Source organism: Semicossyphus pulcher, unplaced genomic scaffold, assembly GCF_022749685.1.
Source record: "Semicossyphus pulcher isolate SPU_LCO1_2020_fin unplaced genomic scaffold, fSemPul1.0.p SCAF_5, whole genome shotgun sequence".
Taxonomy (NCBI): domain Eukaryota; kingdom Metazoa; phylum Chordata; class Actinopteri; order Labriformes; family Labridae; genus Semicossyphus; species Semicossyphus pulcher.
In genome coordinates, this window is record NW_027211726.1 from 10265201 (window position 1) to 10286106 (window position 20906).

Genomic DNA, 20906 nt, shown 5'->3' on the forward strand with positions numbered 1-20906 from the left:
ATTCAGACTAATCAGAAATCAGAAACAACAAAAAGGCAAAATCCAAAAGGCTTACTGAGAGTTGTCCAGGGAATCAATAGCCCAACTAAAGGTTCAACTTAAATCCAACAAACGGGAGAAAACACTCGGAGAGTCCAGGAATTAAACTAGATAAAGTCCACTAGAGAAATGACAAACTGGCACAGAGACATGGGAAGACAAAGACTAAATACACTGGGGAGGTGAGGCTAATCAGACACAGGTGAGACTAATCAAGGGGCAGGTGAAAACAATAACAGTATCTTTTTATGTTTTTATTTCAGAGAGAGGACAGTGGATAGTGGCAGAAATGGGGAAAGAGAGAGTGGGAACGACACTCGGCAAAGTCATCACGGCTGTGATTTGGTTGTAGGCATGAGGCTGCATGCAAATAGAAGTAAAAATCAACACACAACAACACATTACTTTTTGCTCCACCAACTCAACTACTTCCACAACTTGACAGAAGCTGGACTTTTGTTGCCAAGCAACCCAAACATTCTCCTGCCCTCTGTCTCTACAGGTTACCACAGATCAGCAGTTCTTTATCATGTACATTTATCTGTTTGTTTTAATTTATCATCAAGCAGTGAAATAAGACTCTGCTGTGTGATTCAGAGGTACCAGCTGGATCAGTGTAGACATCATGGTCTGCTGTAATGCTAACAGTATTCAGGTGACCCTGTGTGGCCTTCAGGGATATTTAATGTATACCTTTGAACTAACACTGAATGAACATGTGACAAATAACACTTATCTATCCTTTAATTTTTGATCTTGAACTTTGCAGCTTTAATTACTGCAAAAGCAGCTGCGCAATAAAAACAACATGTAGGAAGGACAGACAGAGAGACAGTACGTTGCACTGAGACTCATTTATTAGATAGTATACTTGCAGATGGCCGTAGACGTACACAATGTGTTTAATAATAGATTCAGTGGCAGTATTAATTCATAGAGCTGAGGCTGAATCATAGCTGAACAGTCTCAGAGCAAGAGACACCTGAGACCACACAATCCTCAGTCAATTTAAAACACGTCAGTGCTCCACAGAAACCACTCAGTTGCAATGAAAAAAAAAACATACTTTACTTTTCCCACATATTTTTTAAGTCTTCTGGGTGCAGCTGCACAGATATTAAACTTGTTTTACATGTAGCAGACCATGTCACCTGTCGGTTCTTGTAAAAAGAGAACAAGGGAAATAGAGAGAGGGTCTTTCAGCGGGATACCAGCAATAATCTGTGCTAAACCTGCTGAGCCGCTGTATTACTGAGTCTCTTGGCAGGTGTAACCATGCTGCAGCCTCGCTCAGTCGGTTTGAATAAACCCTGCGTAGCTATGATCACCGTGAAACTTCCAATAAGCATGACTCACACTCAGGCATGCCGTGGGGGAATGCTGAATCGGCTCTCTTGCCGCTGCGATGTCAAAAGAAAGCCAATCATGATGCAAATAATAAACATGTTGTTCTGCACACATTGTTTCTAAAGGAACAGCAGGCACACGTGGGAAGGGGAAAATCACTTGAAGACACGAACAAAAGCTTTGACTGCAAATGTCATGTAAATGTTAAAGTATCCTTTAAGCAGGATTTAAAATGCATTTGATAATTTGTTCATTTGGGATTCCTGTGATCCGCTCCATCTGCAGTGTTGTCCTTCTTAGAGGCCACATAAAAGGAAACACTTCAATTTATGTACCCCACCCACTGCTGCTAATGTAATGTACTGATTATGCAGCGGAGGGAAGAAAAAACAGCAACTCAGCAACTTAACAGGCATGATATACTTCTCAGGGTCTTTAATGTTGCGTGTTTTTTTTTTCTGGGAAAACAGCCGAGGAAATGGGCACCTGCTTCCAGACACTTGAGGGTCAAGCACTTAAAAACACTTTGCACATTTATGCAAGCGAGCGGACAGGCGCGGGGGTCTGAAGGTCGACAGCTCTGTGATGCATGACAGCGGAACGGGGCTTTCTGGTAACGGCACGCCGGTGTTGCTTACAGCGAGGTCAGCGTTTTACTCACTTCACTCCACACATACTTATCCGCTGTAGATTTGTGCTCCGAAACCACAGACACGTAATCAGAGTGATGGGCCAGAAGCATCTTTCCCTCCTGTGTGTGTGTGTGTGTAGGCCTGTACTTGTGGCACTATGTGTGTAGATGTGTTAAAGCTGCATTAATCAATATTCTATACGACCAGTGTCATGTGATTATGGTGTTCTTTGCAGTCACAAACCCACTGTGCAGCTCCCCTAAGCTCCACTTACCATTTTAGTGTCTTTCAGCTCATTGTTTTTCAGACTCCACTCTTAACAACATTGTTTAAATCAGAAGAGACTTCATTATGAGTGAACAATTATTTGTTTACAAGTTTGGAAAGATGAGGAATGTGCAAAGTCTCTTTGTTTTCATTGTACTCAGAGGGGTAGTGAGGCCGAGAGGAGGAAAGGATACCACCCAATGCAGTCTAGATACTGGTGGTGGTGGTGGTGGTGAAGGAAGGATGGAGGCTGGATGAGCTGAGGAGCTGGACTTGGACACTGATGAGATCGATTGGAGGTTGGAGGAGGCTCGCAATGATCGAGCTGAAACGACAGACTGACAGCTGAAGAGAGGAGAACAGCTTTCAAATTTGACAGCAGCAGGATGATTGGTCGACAGAAGTCGGGGCTAACTCCTTGATTGTGGACTTAAATAGCAGACGCCCATAATCAGCTGATCACTAGACAGGAAGGAGAGCGAGAACGTGAATAAATGATGACTTAATGAATGAATGAGTGAGTTTGAAACAGTATTCCTGCTTGAACCTACGCTGAGCTACATTTCCAGTCACAGTAAGTACCTGTTTTCAGCAAAAGCGCTCAGATAAACCCTACTGAATGCTACCTGTGCAGTCCAGAATAGCAGGCGGGCTAAATTAGCTACAAGCGGCAACAACGGGGAGCATTTAGCACCTAAAGAGACATAAAATTCGTTCTGGAGTTTGTGGAGAACAAAACTGAGCTTAAAGGTGTAATAAGTAGGATTTTTTCTTGCATTTTGTCAACAACACGTTCAAACTGGGCCCCTCCTCCTGGGCTCTTCATCACCAGAAGGTCACTCTCACTCTCTTGTATGAGAACACGTTGAGCTAACACCGACAGCATTACGGTTACCTTTGTGCTAGCATGCTAACTGCCTGTTACTGTTGCGCTAGCAAGCTAACCACCGGCTCTTGTCGACTAACGGTTTAGGAGGCTGACCAAAAAGTGGGCTGACAACATCCCTGATTTAAATCTGGAAGGGGGTCTTTGATCTAACATCTAACTTGCAGCCAAAATACTTGTAATAGCTAACTTGTTTTCAGCAGTATCTGATGACCAGAAAAACAATTAATTGATGAGTTTTAAACTGCCATTTAGCTCAAATTACAAAACCATTTTCTCACTTATATCTTGAACCTCCACATAAATCATCTCGGTTCCATTCGACCAGTTTTTTATAGACATCAGTTTCTTATAATGCAAACAGACTCTTTAAAGGGAGCCAAGAGGTGTTGTGTATTAAAAACTCTCTGGCATTCCAACATTCTGTCTCCTTCTCTCCATCTTGCTATCTCTCAGTAAACAAACAACCACTACGATGGAAGGCTGAATCAATAAGTGCACCGTACTCATCTGAAAACTCACAAAGTTAAAAAGTCAAAGATGTACTTCTTTCATGGGGAGAGATTTATCGACAGATGACTTACACAGAGAGAAAAAAAAACAAAACACAACTTTCAGAGGGATGTTTAAGGAGTTTTCAAAGTTGCCTCATTCAGACCTTCAGAAGCAGAATTGTTGTCAACCAACACTCGTCTTCCTCTGCAGTGTGACTGTTTAATGAAAAGGTCCAGATCTTTCCTGGTATCACAGTCTACCAATAAAAATACTATAAACTCTCAATTATAGATGCTGGAATATGTGATAGTTTACTTTCTCCTAAATGTATGAGTTAATGTAGTTAGCCATTCAGCTAACATCACCACAACTGTGCCATTGAAATAGAGATCGCTAAAGCTAGCCGTTCACCCCCTACTTTGATTAATGGTGCACGAAAAAGGCATTGAAAAGGTTGTGAATAAATAATTAGCTTCCCCGTTTGAGTTTACGCTTGTTAGCCTATTTTGCTAGTTTCCACTTTCTAAAGGAAATACAATCAAACATCACCACAAGTGGACTATTCAAAGAGATATTGCTAATGCTAGCTGTTCACCCCCTACTTTGATTAATGGTGGACGAAATAAGCAGTTGAAAAGGTGTGGGAAAAAATTCTAGCAAGCTAGGCTAATTAGCGTCAGCTTCTGAGTTTAAGCTTGTGAGCCTATTTGCTAGTTTCCACTTTCTAAAGGAAGTACGATCTAACATCACCACAAATGGACTATTGAACGAGATATCGCTAATGCTAGCTGTTCTCCCCCTACTTTGATTAATGGTAGATGAAAAAGGCATTTAAAGGAGTAGAAAGAAAGCCATTCTGGCAAGCTAGGCTAATTAGCTTCCTATTTGGATAGTAAGCTTGAGAGCCTATTTTGCTAGTTTCTACTTTCTGAGGGGAAATATAATCTAACATCACAACTGTTGAAAGAGAGATCGCTAATGCTAGCCGTTCACCCCCTACTTTGTTTAGTGGCAGACAAAAACGGCATTTAAAAGGAGTAAAAATATTCTGACAAGCTAGGCTAATTAGCTTCCACGTTCCAAATGTAAACTTGTTGGCCTACTTTGCTAGTTTCCACTTTCTGAGGGAAATACAATCTAACATCACCACAACTGGACCATTGAAATAGATTTCGCTAATACTAGCTGTTCTCCCCCTACTTTGATTAATGATGGATGAAAAAAGGATTAAAAAGGAGTTGAAAAAGCAATACTAGCAAGCTACACTGATTAGCTTACACTTGTTGTAAACTTGTTAGCCTATTTAGCTAGTTTTCTGAGGGAAATACAATCTCAACAGTACATGGATCCTCCTAAATTTTGAATGCTGATAGGACAGATGTCTTAAAGAAGATATAAATGTATCAACTTTAAAGTCCACAGAAGTAGACCGTTTATGTCCTAGCATTGAAGGTCCTAACATGTCAGTAAACTGCTGCCATCTGAATAATAGAAAGGAGTAAAAAATGATCAAAAATGAGACTATTGTTTTCTGTGCAAAAATGTGTGTCCTGTGTTATGTGAAGTGGGAAAGAGGCCCATTGTGCTGCATCAGGCCCCCTTAATCATATCATTCACCACTGCATCTAATAAAAAGAGAGGCTGCAAATGAAGACAAATTGATCCTCAAACTTAGTTTATCATGAAGGTCTGCTGCCATGAATCCAAGAGAGACAGGTGTTTCTCAAATGGTCCAACAGCCAGTGTGTGTGTGTGTGTGTGTGTGTGTGTGTGTGTGTCTCGCAATATAATACGACTAACTTCATCTCTGCATTGTTTTGTGCCCAGAATCACAACTACACACCTGGACAGGAGCTGCCGTCACACCGAGCCTGCATTCAAAGGCTGACCATGTCAGCAGCAGGTAGCTTCAAAAGCAGGTGTTTTTGGAGAGTGTTAAAGCCAGACATAAGGGGTGTACATCTGGGTTATATAGGTGAGGCATATGGGTGGTGAGTACATCTCATAAAATCACACATAAGGGAGCAATGAAAGGAATACTACGGAACATGAGTCATAGCCGAACGGCTATATCAAGGTCTAGTTGAAGCTACGTGTAAATGTCAACTGGTAGAGATGACTTGAAATAACAATGGAAATGAAATCCTGTATTAATAGACACGTCAGTGTCAGCTTAGTCCCTTTGCATTGTCTGAAACACTGAACAAACCGTTTCTAAGGGTTAAAGACGGGAGAGTTTATAACCATGCTCATAGCACAAAGGTAGCTGTGTTAGCATGCTAATGTTTACAAACTGTCTACAGTAGGGGCTCATGGGAATGTCATTATTTTTAATAGGTCGGCAGCATAGACTGTATAAAAAGATGGACGACATGACAGCTCCCTATAAGTGAAGCCAAACCCTCTCTATCGCCCCCTGCTGACTGGCTGCAGTATAGGTCATAAAGCCCGCCTCCTCCATGTTAACAGATGGGACAAAGTCAAACTATAAAATCAAAACACACACCAAATACATTTTTCTCAAACATGGTTTCTGTCATTATAGTGAGTTATTATCATGCTGATTTACGTCCAAGTGTTCATTCTTCTGATTATTTTTAATTAGTTATTTCATGCTGTAAAAATGATGATTGACAGCTCTGTTGACAAATTCGGCTCCTGCAGCTGATCCGTTCCTGATTAGCAGAGTGGAGGAGGAACGGTGAGAGGAGACGTAACTAAAACAATCACTACAGTCATTGAAGTTTACATATCTGTGAACGTCTGTTTCAGACCAACACAAAGAAGCTGTTCTGCTGTTAAACACACCGATATGCAGGATCCTTGCTGTTTTTCTAGGTAAGTTAAGTGTGTGTTTTGGTTAGCGGACGTGGCTAAACCGGCTCCACCTGCCGATTTCTATTGCGCAACTTTGGCTCCAAATGACGTCACAAGATGGTATTTTGGCTTCAATTTCATACAGTGGGAGCAGAGGATGACGCGTACAGTCATTGGTCTGCAGGTTAAAAATCATCCTCTGGGGACAATGAATGTCTGTTTCTATATAAATTAAAATAAAAGCCATATTTGTCCGGCAATTTACCTCTGTAGAAAATATTTCAACCTGCGCAAGTTACATTGACTTTCAATAACTTTTCAGTCCCAGTCGAACATTGTCCTAACATTGTTTTTAATGTGGTAATTTACTGAGCTATAAGTTGTCCTCTCAGAAGGACGCTATTAAGTTATTCCAGCAAAGCAGAGACTCACCAGTATGAGGAAAGTAACACAGGGCATTCAGACCGTCTCCACTGTAAGCCACATTATAGTAGTTCAAAGAGCAGCACATTGCCCATCATCACTGTCTCACATGCTACCTACAGTGTGTACTGGTCACAATTAATTGGAGGATATATCCTCTTCCACTATGATTAACCTTATATGAAAATATATTGCTTTAGTAAGAGACTTTGCTTTGGCTTTCCTCCTCACACATGCACCCATTAATTCAACCTGTGATGGCACACACTTTGTATCACAGATGAGTCATACTAAGTAATAACATCAGCCTCCAAACGCAGTCCGTGACAAGGTGAACAGTAAGGCATCTGAACTTAAAGCGTGATTTTCTGTTGGAGGACAGACACGGGCCCTTTGTCTCCTCCCTGCTCTCCTAATGAATTGGTTTTAGCTTGTTTTGGAGCACATTATCCTTCCCTCTCCTCCTAATTTTCCAATTTGCTGTGTCATTTATACCTAATTGAGGACCGCACTGGGCTGTATTACTCTCACAAATAGGGTGCTATAGTTTATTGAAGGTCTGCTTTATACAGAGGGGCTGGTAAACCAAACATCAATTGTAGAGCGTGCCGAAGATGGGGATTTTTACCGGAGGCTGGGGAGCATTGCAAAGAGGCTTTAATTATTTCTCAAAGGCAATCCTGGCCACTGCTCCAGCGCTCATTTTATGGTCACTTTCCTTTTCTTTCTCTGAAGGAGGTAATGAATGGGGTGAGAATTCACTTTATTTCATCCCTGCTCCGTCGCCCTGCCTGGTATTTGCATTGCATATTTGTCTAACCAAATAAGAAAGGCTTGTTTTCGACCTGCCAAAGCCAAGATCCAGCAGAGGAATAAATGACAGCACAGACCTCAGGTGAGTGCCTCTACTATTAGTGCTTTTCACATTAAAAGCCTCTGTATGCAGGCTTTGGTTCGTCCTGTTGGAGGAGTGTAAGTTTTTGCCCTTGACTTTTCTAACTGCTAATAGCTAGACAGTGGCTAACTTGTTAGCGATGTGGAAGTGAAGCTGACAGTGTTGCTAACAACGTCAGAGCAGCAAGACATTCCCCATCCAACTTATTTGCACATTGGAGCAAAGTTAAGGTTAGTAATTTTCAGTTTATGTATTTTTTAATTATATTTAAGTGTAATAGTTTCCCAAATATGACGTGAGGTTCTGTTAGCTTTGCACGGAAACAACCGCTAACTGTCCTCAAGAGGGCTATCTTTACTTTTACAATTTAACAGCCTGTACTTCAATTTTACTTCACTAAAGGAGTTGAATCAGTCAAACTAAAGTGTCTGTACTTTTACTTGAATGTGTATACTTTTGCCACCGCTGCAGTTAAATTCATTTCTTGCACCTAAACCGACAACTAGACGGCTTTCAGTTCCTGCACATCGTGTGAGACATTTCAGTTGCTTTCATCTTGTTCACCTAAGCTGAAGGTTTAAATGCTCGAACTCTTTGACTTTTAATTCAGTTCCTTTAACTGCTTTAAACTGCAACAATACTTCCTATAAGTCATAAGACTTTCAACCTCAGTCCTATCATGCTATTATGGGGAGCTAATGTCATTGTGGTAGAAAGAAATGCAATTTTCGCTCTGTGGCTTTGGAGGATGCTCTCCGCTTCCGGGAGCTGGCTAAACTACACTTCCTCAATCTAGGCCGCCCGCCTCCGATGTCATGTCTCGCTCAAAATCATCAGGTTTGAAATGTAGACTGCAGACCTGAAGATTTTTTAGACGATCCACAGCTACATTATTGTTGTATTTCGGATTCTGTACCGCTCTGAGCCGTTGCCTGAAGCGAAACGGTCGTATTTCCCTCCAGCATCTCTCGCTGGGCCGTTCCTTTCAGAGGAAGGGCTGCAATGCACGCTGGGTGTTGTAGGAATGTAGAACGGGCGAAACCACGAGCTGTTTGTACAACTTTCTCCACAGCTTTGGCGCCAATTTCAAATATAATTGCTCCCATCGATTACAGAGAACACCAGCTTTGACTGACGGTGGTGTTTTCCAGAGGAGAATTGCTCCTTTAAAGCAATAACTCTTTAACTAGCTTGTCAAAAGACCCTTCAGCTCATTTAGAAGCTTCAACTGAAACTGCTGATCTCAAACAATAAATGATGAGTAAATAATCACTATTTTAAGACATTTAGACCTGCTAACCGTATCTGCACTTGCAGCTTTTTGCATTAGCATAAGTGTATTCATGGTTTCTTTTCCATCTGCACCAACCAGCAATACCAGCAATGACACAAATGAAGTCATTTCGTGCTTACATAAATGTATATTATAAAACTTTATATAAGGACTTTTCTAAAGGTCAGAACAGATTTAGTAGCGAACTTCCTTTGGTTCCCAGCGCAAACAAAAGCTGTCATTTCTCTCTCAGACAAACGGCCAAATCTCAGAGCCAGCGAGGGGCCTCTCAAGCGAAGGTTTGTCTCTTTACAATCAGTGAAAGGCATTAACCTCCCGCCTCTCCTCGGAGCAGCCTGTTATTTCCAGGGCTTCATTTCCGCAGGATTTTTTTTTTGGCAGCAGATGTTCCCCTCCACCCCGCCCATCGTCGAGGGTGCCGGAGCGACAGAGGGGCCGCCCATCAAAACGCCATCAGGACCCTGCTGGCCACCAGACGAACACATGCCCAGAATGCATCATGTGGGGGCCGTTCAGTCCCATTTAACTCTTCTTCCCGTCTGCCAGTTCACTTTACCGTCACCTTGCGTCCTGCTAACTCTCCATCATCAAAGAAGACAGAACAAAGCATTCAGTGGCCGCTTTTTTGTCGGGGGGGTTTTTTTGTGACAAACCGACCGACCGCAAAAACCAAGTCTCGACCCCTGGCTGGCTCTGAGTGAGAGACAGTGGCAGACGGAGGTGTGGGCACGTGAATAAATTGATTACAGAGCGCTTGACGGATGGGATTTATGGGAGGCCTCGACACACCAGAGAATTAATTTAGCCGGGAGAACACGCCTCTGCCAGGTTCATTCGTCTTGGCAGAAAATTTGGCAGATTCCCAGGTCTGGGGGCTCAATTAACCGTCGGCTCCTGCAGTTTGGGGAGGGAGCAGCTTTGTTTTTGAGGAATACGCCGCATTCATGAGTCAGACACGTGTGTTAATGAGAACAGATTTGGGGAATATGGGGTGAGGTAGGATGAAGAGGGAGGGGGAGGTGAGAGGGGGAAAGGGTGGGGTTAGGGGCTGAGAGATGGGATTGGTAGGGGTGTGGCTTATTGTGGAAGAAGAGGACAAAAGGAAAGGTATCACTTCCCAGTCCAGCCACTCTGGACAATCAAATCAGATTGCGATAATGTCTTTTGTGTCACTTGCAACACGAAACACGATGAGACTTCATATCCAGAGTGGAAGAAACGTATCGGAGTCGCTACGTTAGAACGACCCTCTTCGTTGCTGAGATTGTCTGGTGCGGTTCAGGAATTGCACCGCAACTGCACCTTCACTTGACAGTGCAACTTGACAGCACTATACTTTGGCAGGTGAGATGATAGCCAGCCAGTTACTGACCCCTTTGTCATCATCATGTAAAGGTTCTCAGTCATCCAGCTCATGGTCACTCAAGCTTAATCTGAAGTCTTCTTCAGTTCTAAGCTGACTGGTGGACGGAGCTAGAAATATAAGCCTCTGTAGGTCATTAGTAAGTAGTACTGAAAAAGCCTTACGGATGAGAGGTGAAACATCTTCAAGAACTTCAACTAAGTCCAGTTGCCTTTGGGATTATGCTTATAATCATCACAGCAACCAATCCAGAAAGGTTGGAGATGTCTGGACACACAATCCCTTCTGATCATTTGCAAATAAAAGTGCCGACAGTCCGTCTTAAAGATCATAGAAACTCTAATTTAATAGCAGTCTGAACAAAGCTTAAGCGCTCCACTGCTTTCCTTAGGGAGCTGAAAGACACCAACAGGCTCTGTAAAGCTACAAGAACCTGCGATGGTGGGTCACGCCTAATGGTAAGGTCGTTCGAACCATCGTAAATGTAAAAAATGAAGAGCGCAGCTTTAAAGACGGCTTCATAGGAACTAAATTTTCCAAAAGTCTGTTGCTGTAAATCTTTTTGTGCTGCATTGAAGCAGGAGAGCATAATACTGCACAGGATGGACACTAACACAGTTCTGCTTGTGTTGAAGCTCCTCCTGATGTCTCTCCCTCCCACTATCTCAGGTTCCAGTCCCTCATCCTCAACATCTCGGTGGATGATTTATGTAGCAGTGTCGCTCTGTGACCTCAAAATCCGCCCCATCCATACCGCACCTGTCACTGCGCTGCTGCCCGCGTGCTTACTGAAAACCAAGCCATCCGTGCAAAATGGCAATTTTCCACCCACCTAGAGAATAAAGAAAAGGATCCAATCCATTCAGAGGAAAACTGGGAAATTTCTATGATATGTAGATCAGGTGCGCAAGGGCTCAGTGCTCCGCTAACGAGGGAGCTGAACTGAACGCACCGCTGGCCACAACATCTGTCGTTTGCAGGGATGCAGAGTTGGGTTTTTAGCGCTGAAGCACGGTTTGCTCAGCGAGAGACAGCCGATGATAAAGCGCTGAAGATGGATACAGATGGAAGGGACCAGGCGCGGCTCGAGCCGGGGGCACAGAGTTCCCTCGCTGTGGCTTGGTAGCATATGATGCACGAGGAGTCCAGCGGGAAAAGCAGAGAGTCGTGCTTGTCTGTCGAGGCCCAAGGTGAGGCCCGATCTGACCCCTCTCCCCGTCCCAGGTGAAAACCCTAACGAGCTCATCAGGCCTAACGAAGCTTAACAAGCTTCTAATTGGCAGCGTTATTACGTCCCCGAAGGTCAGAGTGCAGGTTTGTGTGCCAGCAGCAGGACAGGCTGCAACTTCCTGCCAACAGAACGTCACGTGACCTGCTAATGTCCCTCTGTGTAAACAAAGTCATGGAAGGACAAGAGGAACTTCTTCTTCTACATCAGCAAAAGCAGGAGTTTGTCAACCTATAGTGGAACGATACTCACAAAAGCAATCCTTACATCTCTGGTAATACTGTAGAGCCACTTTAACTTATTAAACTGTCTGTCACCATAGACAGATGACACATTTAATGTTCTAAGCGTGCAGATGGATAACAAGCTTTAAACATCACTAAGTATTGAAAAGGATTTCAACTCAACCTGTGCTCAGTACGGCAGCAGTTTTAACACAATGGACAGATACAGTTAGGGGAAGTAAGCAGAATAGTCAGGAGAGGCCGAGTCGACTACTCCTGACAAATTTCTATGGTGAAAGGCTGCCATCTTCTGGTCACCGTGCAAAAGTGCAGCTAGGTGAAGATGTTCAAACAAACGTACCCGGTCAATTCTACCAACACAGCATCATTTTAAGGGCGCATTCACACCTAAAGTCCGTTTGTTTGGTCCGAATCAAAGACAAAATCGCATTTCGCCTCGAGTTGGGTTTGTGTTCACACTTGCAGCTTTTACCAGCGGAGCAAAAGTTTTGCTGCTTTCTGATTGGTCAGAATTTCCACGTGGGTAAACTCCCTGAAGTAAACAGAGCAAGAGGGCACACTCCTCAATCACACTCAACACGACGGTGGACTTTAATGTTTTGTTGTCGGAGTTTTTTATAACTTTTAACCGATATTGTTCCGCACATCGATCAGTTCCACTCTCCTTTAGTTTCTCCTTGATTAGTTTGAATACCTCCGTGTTCTTGTGCGTTTCGACGATTGTTTGGTCAGCCCATATTTCCTCGTCGCTCCCCCACATCTGTCCTCTACTCATCTTGCTGCCTGCCTGTGTCAGCACCCGTTAACAACACACAGTGCGCTGTGTTTTTGGTTTGCCTCCTGTCTTCGGTCCTACTTTCAGTCGGTTTATGTTCACACCTGAGTCAAACCGGACCGGGTCCCGTCTTTTCCATGGTCCGGTTGATTGGTCCCCACCAGAGTTCGATTGCTTGTTCACACCTGTCCAAACGAACCGCACTGAAGGTTCAATCGGACTTAACAAGGCTGGTATGAACCCACCCTTAATCAATACTAATACATGTGCTTTCTTGTGCATCAAATGATTCATCCACACTCTAACAAACCTACTATATTGATACCAAACAAACCACATCACATATCAGGTCAAAATCCTTTATCAGCCTTGCAGCCATAGAGTGATGACAAGTATGTACATAGAGTTTGTATTTGTACTAATAGTGTAACTGCAGGCTTACAAAGAATAATTCTACGATGACAAAAAGAAACACAAAAAATGGAGGGTATGGGTGTACAAAGAATGAACAGGAAAACCTGCAGAGTACAGATCTGTCAATTACAAGAGATGTGAAACAACTAAGATCCAAACCAGCAGGAATATAAGACTGCAAAAGTACTAACATGAGACGGACATTAGGCATTAAGCCTAAAATGAAAATGAAAAGAGAAGTCAGGCTTTTCTTACAAAAGTACAGTAAAAAAACACACTTAAACCCACATTTACACATTTGACAGCAAACATTAACTGGATGAATTCCAGCAAATGAGTTGGGTTCAAAGAAAAACTAAGTCCAGTAAAATAAAGTCCTGACAAAACATGCTTTTCTTATGAACCAGTGTATGTTATAAAATCTCACCTATCAGTAAAAAAACATCATACCATGCCACGATGGTGGACGCAAAGCTTTGAAATAAAGATAACATCTCTTAAAAGTAATGTACAAGTCAACAGCAGCCGCTCGGTCACTCTGATGTTCCACACAGGGTTGTGAGGCGACTCTGCAAAGAAAGGGAAGAAAATATGAGAACAAAACCAGAAGTAACTTTTTCATACTGAATCTTGGTGCACAGAAATATTGCCCAACAGAAGCGATCAATATACCTGCAGCAGCCGGATGCTCCTCAGAGCTGTTTCATCCAGCAGCGACAGGTCCACTGTGTCCATCTGACTGGCCAATAGCTGAACACTCTGGATCAACAGAAAAGTTTTGTTAGAAGTTAAGCAACGCTACAAACACATGATCTAATCTGAAATACAAAGGACTAAAAAGAAAAGGTAGATATTAAGTGGTTTTCAGTTATTTCCCGATAGTCCTGGTAGAATCAGTTGATTCAATATATCCGGTCAGATCCAAAGGTCTGAGCCCAGCTGACCGACACTCACCTCTCCGTTGCCGATGGGCACGTTGATGACAATGTCCTCATTTCCTGCTGCGATGGGAGAGCCGTTGACTGAAATGCTGTAGACCCTCTCTTTGTGGCGGGGAACTCTCACAGCGGGGGTCTTAGGCAGCCTGAGAACAGGAAGCATGTATAGTGAGGATCATGAACCGCTCACTGTGGTTAACCTCTCACATTTAGAAAAGTAAACACAAAATCCAAGAGAGTGAATTTCACTCGTTGCCTCATTACGGGAGCATTTCCAGTGCAGTAAAGTCTCCAGTGCCCTCATAATGTTTAACACTTATAGGAGGTGCTGGAGCCACTTGGGCATCCTTTGTTGCAGGAACAGGGAGAAACCAGGAAGTGCAGCAGTAACTATAGCCCCTTTCCCACTGGTCAAAACACCAAGCTTTTTTGCTTAGTGGGAAAGGTTACAACGGGCCTTCAGAACTGGGTCAAACGGCTCTGCAGTAGACTCGGGTAATTATCGCCTCGCTCTGATCGGCATTGATGGAAACACAAAACCTGTGTCGACACGCTGATCTCCGCCCCCTTTCTGGCGCAATGCTATGCTCTGTCAGTAACTTCTGCAACTCCTTGTCATCTCAGTTACAAATTCCACCCGACTCCGTCTCCATCGTTCCAGATTTGTCGCTGCCCAGTTTGATAAATAGACTGAATGAGTAATAGGTACAATAAAGACCAAACCACCGTAACATCTTCACTGTTTGCCAACCCTGTTTCCGGCGTGTTTGTAACGTCAGATGGTGACGCAGCAGAAAACAGACCAACAGGAGTATACTTCGCTGGCAATGGGAAAAGAGACAATCGGCATCTATAAGCGGGTCTTCCCGGGTCTGAAAAACCTGCGTCACCGCGCTAATTGCAGTGGGAGAGGAGTATAGCATGCCTTTTTACCTTGGGTCAAAGCGTGGGGTGACGAGCGGGGTAGGTCCCATCATCAGAGAAGAATCCAGCATACTCCTGGCAGGAGTGACCAGTGGCTTCCTGGTCGACCTGAATCCAGACAGAAACATGTTAGCATGATGTTATTGGGCTACTCAGTTGAAAAGGCAGAAAGAAAGTAAGAAGAAGAATGTTCTTACCGTCTGATTGAGGTGTTCTGCTTGCTGACTGACAGCGCCTTCGCTCTTTTTGATGTAGTTGGAGGTTTCTTTGTTGCTCTCCCCTGAATTAGGAACAAGCCGTGAAACAGCATGAAGTGGCTGAACAGACATAATGCTCAATCACCCACAACATTGTTGTTAATCAATGATGTGTTTTGTTCCTTCTATGCATCTTTGAACTAAAGTCCGTCATTACCTTCTTTGTTGTGCTCGGGGTGTTTTCATCCTCTGAACTGGATTTGGATCCTTTTTTCTTTGACGCTGCGGGTTAGAAATAAAATATTCAGGTCGAAATCCGCTTTAAACTTATTTGAACATGCACATAGACTTTGTTGATAGATATGTATAATTTAGCAATACTTTTGACATACTTTTCTTGACTGATTTCAGAAGGACTGCATGGTCCTCAGCCACAACACTCTCAACAATAGCAACCTCCTCTTCTCTCTGTTAATAGACAAACAGGGGAAAAAATTAATGCATTGTTAACACAGCCCAGGGTGCACCGGCACAAACCAAGGATATCTGAAGAAAACTGACACCCTTGAAATAATTAACTCACCTTTGTATTATCCACTTCTGGAGACTTAGGCTTCTCAGACTCTGCAGAGAGAGGAGCAGGAATATTTACATGCTGTATGTTTTGCTCGTTAAAAAAGTCCAATTAGCAGTTATCCTTTTAGGGAACCACTGCAGCTTAAGTCGCATTATTTCAATATTCTTAAAACAGTGTTCATGGAGTAAGATTTCCTTACGACTGAAGCTTTGCGTAAACTTACTGCAATGCTCCAACCAGGCCGTTTGCCTGATAGCCTTGGGGAGCTTAATCAGTGCCATGTTGTAGCTGTTGTCAACATCTTTCAGCAGCTGGATGATCTTCTCTTTCATCCGTACAACTCTGGTCTTTACTGTGAAAACAAGTATTGTTGGTGATGCAGTGTTTTAGATACAAGCAGTTTTAAGGTAATTAAAATAGGTTCCACATTGACCACCTACAATGTTAAATACTCCTTAGATTATGATGAATCTTAATAATAATCTAATATTAGCCCAATTGTTAAATCACCCAGGCTCACGTATAGGCAAATGTGTTGGCCGATACAATAGAAGACGTTGTAGTACAAAAATATCTATGGTGTCATATTACAGACAGTATCATCTTTACAGTGTGTTGACGAATTAGCACACCTGTGATAATTATATCAATGTACAATGCCAGGCTCAGTAGATACAAACCTTGATGCTTCAATAACCAAATGTTAAAATGTTTATTCAAATATCTCAACCAATATTTTTTACATACCAATAATTAATTCCAAATTCATCTTATCTTTTATGTACATATCTGTCACCCTCAAAAGATTTGTCAGACACTGCGTTACGTGTAATAGACAGCAAGCCTGCCTGGGATTTGTGGTCAATTTGAGAAACAATTAAAAAATACATGTACGGCTCATTTCACAGGACACTGCTTTATAAAGTGTCGTAAAAACCCAGGAACCATATGCAAAATGTATTTACCTTCACTGTCGAAATCCTCCAGAAAAGCCTCCACCTTGGCCGACTTCGGGTTGTTTTTCCGTTGTTTGGTGGTTCTTTTCCTGGGAGCCATGTCTGCATGGACATGCAGCGGAAAAGAAGTCCGTTTAAACAAACTTGACAAAACGAGACAGTGATATCACCAGGTCACATTATGTGGTACAAGTGGCTCCAGAATTTTCACAGAAACCGACGAGATGCTATTTGCTGTAAATCGAGCTTTCAAACGTTAACGAGCTAACAGTAAAAGCTAACGTCACTAGCTAGCTAGCAAGTTAGCAAGATAACTCGCTTGCCCCGCAACTTGGATAAGAAGCTATTTTGTCCGTTTCTTTTACACCAAGAAAACAAATATTGATACTCTAAATTATTACATTACCTATAGTGATACATGTTATATAAACAATTATTTACCTGATTATGTTTTATTCCACCGACGCTCGACTCTACCTTCCTCCACAAAGCCGTTTTCAAATTTACGCGCGGGGAGGAGCCATACGAAAAATCAGCTAATTAGACGGCGTGTTTGTCTTGCGTCACGAAAGAATAGTTTTTGACCTATCATAGCACCAAACGTCAGTGTTTACATCAGGAAACCGGAAGTGGGTCCGGGCAACATGGTAGAAATGTGATTTTATTAGCAGCTAATGTTACCACATTTTAAATGGCTTTATAACAGGTGTTTAAGGAGAACGTTTCCCCAAAACGGACACATGTGATTTAAATATAATAATCACTTTATATCTCACACTCAGCTTAAGCTTTGTAGTCAACTGATGTCTAAAATAAGCGCTAGAAATGTCCAAACCTGCACTACTATCACTTCATCAAGCACTGAGGAAAAGCTGTCAGAGTCTTGAAAACAATCAGAAGGTATGGAAAAGTGTGTTGGCCGAGTGTAGCCCTCTGATGGTGTCTCTCGGGAATTTGGCGGAGCAGTCGAGAGCGCTTTCCAACGTCCAAATCTCCAACACACCGCTCAGAGACTTTCCTGACCTGGAGGAGCGGCTGCGATTCAAGCTCCTGCAAGCCACAGATACAGTATTGGGGAAACTCAACGAGAAGATGTAAGTAAATAGTATTTTTTGTGACAAATACCGATTCTAATGTCAGTGTGTCATTAATGTTTTACTGAAAAATATCACTTCCTGCAAGCTAATATGGATTTTTGCTGTTATGTCACCACTAATTACAACATGCTCCTGTTATTTTCAGCTTTTAAAAGCATTCATAACTCGTATTTAAACCCAGTTTCACTGGTAGACTCTATTTCAGACTGTCATATTACTTAACTTGGCATGTGACAATAAAAACAGTGGTAGTGGCAGATCTTCGGTATAGAACAGTGGAAAGTGGTATACACTTAAGACTCTCAGATTTGTGGTTTTGACACAGGACACCAACCTATAACATTGATGCATACTATCTATCTATTCCTCCTTTTCTTTAGGTCTTCTCTCCAGTCTGTCAGAGACTCCATCAGTAACCAGGTTTCTGCAGTCCTGCAGCTCTACGAGCAGAACTCAGACAATCTGGATCTGCTCACTATGACGGAGCGTACAGCCACTGCCCCATCAGTCTCTGACATGCTGGAGTGGCTGCAGGATGCCGAGCGTCACTATCGACAACAGTATCCTTTACGTTCATATTTGGTTGAACGTCAGATTGGGCTTGCTTTGTGTTGCTGTATTTTTTTTTTTCCTTGATCCATGTGTGTTCAGATTTCTGAGGAGGAAGACTCTGCTGCAGACTCTTAGAGCAGATGATCTGTCCCTTTTAGAAGCTGCTCCCTCAAGATGGCAATCCATGGAGTCTGCCAGCGCAGAAGACGGTATAACAGGTAAAATCGCTTTAAACATAACATCATGTTAACGTTGCTCTGTTCAGATAAAAACCAATTCATCATATATGTTTTTTGTAAGATATAAACACTTTGGCATTTATTTACATACCAAAAATATCACAATCAGCCATTGACAAGATGTGTTGCATTGTTTAGGTATTTTAAGTATATAAAAGGCCAAGCTATATGAAGTCATGTAAAGATATCTTTTGTGGAGAAACAGGAAGTTTGAGGACAATTCTTTTTACATTTCTTATAAGGACTATAAACATGAAGAAAAGGAAACCATTTGATATGATTTGCTCTAATTCCAGTTCGTATAACTTATGATTCAGTACAAGCTACTCTGCCAAGTCTGTCATTTTCATTAACTGTGGCTAAAGGCAGGAGAGATTAACGTTAAATATCTGCTAATTTTCTGTAAGTGAACTAATTATTTCTCTGTCGTCTTTCAGATACACTCTGCAAAGTGTCCTTCTTTGTCGAGTCCCAGTGAAGAGAGTAAAAGCGAGATGAGTGGAACTCTAACCAACTTGTGAAATTGACTGCGTTTAACTGAAGAGGTTGGAAGAGAAGAGCGGGATCGCTAAATTAATAATGGGTAAACAGACACATATACCTCAGGTGGACACGTTTCCTACGGATGCTTGGAAGACAACCGGATTTCTACTTCTTCGTAAAAAAATATCCAAGGACATGTTCTTCTTGGATGGGAAGATACCTGCAATAAGACACCTCATTTTTGACTTGAAAGATGACAATGAAAATCGTCTGTCAAACGAGCTCAGAACAAATGTATTTTTTCCGAACAACAAGGACATGCAAAGAAGAAAAGAAGACAGTTGCAAAACACAGTTAGCAAAGCACGCTTTACCAAAGCTGTTTTTATTTCACACTTCGTCATGTAGGCACACTCGGACAAATCAAGAGGTAATGACATTGTCAGAGAATAACTGCTTAAGAAATCACAGCAATCTTCACAATACAAGCCATCATAACAGCCATTGTAACTGTCATACTGTCATTTTTGTAATTCGACATCACAGGCATCTTCAGGCTCGACTACAGTCACAGTGCAGTGAAAGTCAAATTTCAAACAAACATGGATGTTTCTGAATACTGGAGACAGGTTTTACATTACAAATACATACAAAATAGGCAAAATATAGGTTGAATATATTAATAAATATAAAGATCTCATTTATAGATTAAATTCACTGACTTAAAACAGGGTAAATTTGCCTCTCCACCTGCTCCCTCTTCCTATACGTACTCCTTTAATGGCAGACTGTTAGATGTGATGGGTTTGGGGGGATCTGGCGCTGAAGCAGGTGAATTAGCAAAGCTCCGCCCTATGTAGCCCCTGCGGTACCTGCCCCCCCTCTCCATGAGGGGGCACGTACTACTCAACACTGCCCCGCTGATCATGAGGATAACAGCAGACGCCCAGCCCAGATAAATGGCCTGACCCAGCTCTCGTTTGTGCATCAGGGGCACGTTGGGGTTGTAGAAATCCTGAACCACGGTGTTAGCAGTCCAGGAAACGGGGATCAGCACGCACAGGCCGGTCAGGATGAACAGAACCCCTCCTGAGAGCGCGATGCCGGCCTTGGCGCGGCGGTCGTCCCCAGCGCAGGTGGTGCACTTCATGCCGCAGCAGGACACGGTGCAGGAGAGCCAGCCCATGAAGATGGCGAGGCACATGAGGGCGCGGGCGGCCTGGATGTCCGGAGGCAGGGCCAGCATGGAGTCGTATGTCTTGCACTGCATGTGGCCCGTGGTCTGGTAGATGCAGTTCATCCAGATGCCCTCCCACTTGATCTCCGAGGTCAGGATGTTGCTGCCGATGAAGGCTGAGACCTTCCACTGAGGCAGGGCGGTGACGGCGATCGCCATTATCCAGCCGGTCACCGCGCAGGTGAAGCTGATCAGCTGCATGCCCGTGTTCACCATGATGACCTCGTTTGTCTGCGTCCTCTTTGTCTTTAACTTCTTTGTTGTCCTTCTTGTTTGTTTTTAAAGTCCACACCTTTGCTCCACTTTTGAAACCAAAGAGTCAAATTTCTACGGCTCTTATCCGCTTCCTCTCTTGCTCGGTCAATCGTCCTACCTTCTTTGCCCTAAACTCACTTTCTCAGCATCCATTTTCTTCCCTTTTCCTCTTCCTCTTCAACATCTGCTCGCTCTTTTCCAACTTCCACGTGTCCTCCTCAATTCGCCGCGTTATCCCGCTCGCTTTCTCGCTACGATCATCGAAGGATTACTCTCTCGCGCACTTTCTCCTCCCTTTCATTCCTGAGTTTGACTCAATGCATTATTGAGCA

General features: G+C 43.0%; 3 protein-coding genes across 3 annotated transcripts; 1 reads left to right on the top strand and 2 right to left on the bottom strand.

The window, feature by feature from the left end:
• Positions 1-13069: 13069 nt before the first annotated feature.
• Positions 13070-17217, bottom strand: cdca8 (cell division cycle associated 8). The gene is made up of 11 exons (XM_069681329.1): positions 17154-17217; positions 16722-16814; positions 15980-16108; positions 15763-15803; positions 15572-15647; positions 15397-15461; positions 15180-15262; positions 14992-15090; positions 14075-14204; positions 13793-13879; positions 13070-13689 (listed from the first exon to the last, which is right to left on the bottom strand). Exons 2-11 carry the CDS (start codon positions 16810-16812, stop codon positions 13654-13656), a joined length of 837 nt encoding a protein of 278 aa, XP_069537430.1. The 5' UTR covers positions 16813-16814; positions 17154-17217; the 3' UTR covers positions 13070-13653.
• Positions 17218-17355: 138 nt separating this feature from the next.
• On the top strand, positions 17356-19905 carry airim (AFG2 interacting ribosome maturation factor). Its single transcript, XM_069681331.1, has 4 exons — positions 17356-17806; positions 18190-18369; positions 18461-18579; positions 19038-19905. The coding sequence occupies exons 1-4, from the start codon at positions 17538-17540 to the stop codon at positions 19076-19078; spliced, it is 609 nt and encodes a 202-aa protein (XP_069537432.1). The 5' UTR covers positions 17356-17537; the 3' UTR covers positions 19079-19905.
• Positions 19812-20535, bottom strand: cldn35 (claudin 35). The gene has a single exon (XM_069681330.1). It carries the CDS (start codon positions 20533-20535, stop codon positions 19846-19848), a length of 690 nt encoding a protein of 229 aa, XP_069537431.1. The 3' UTR covers positions 19812-19845.
• Positions 20536-20906: the final 371 nt, after the last annotated feature.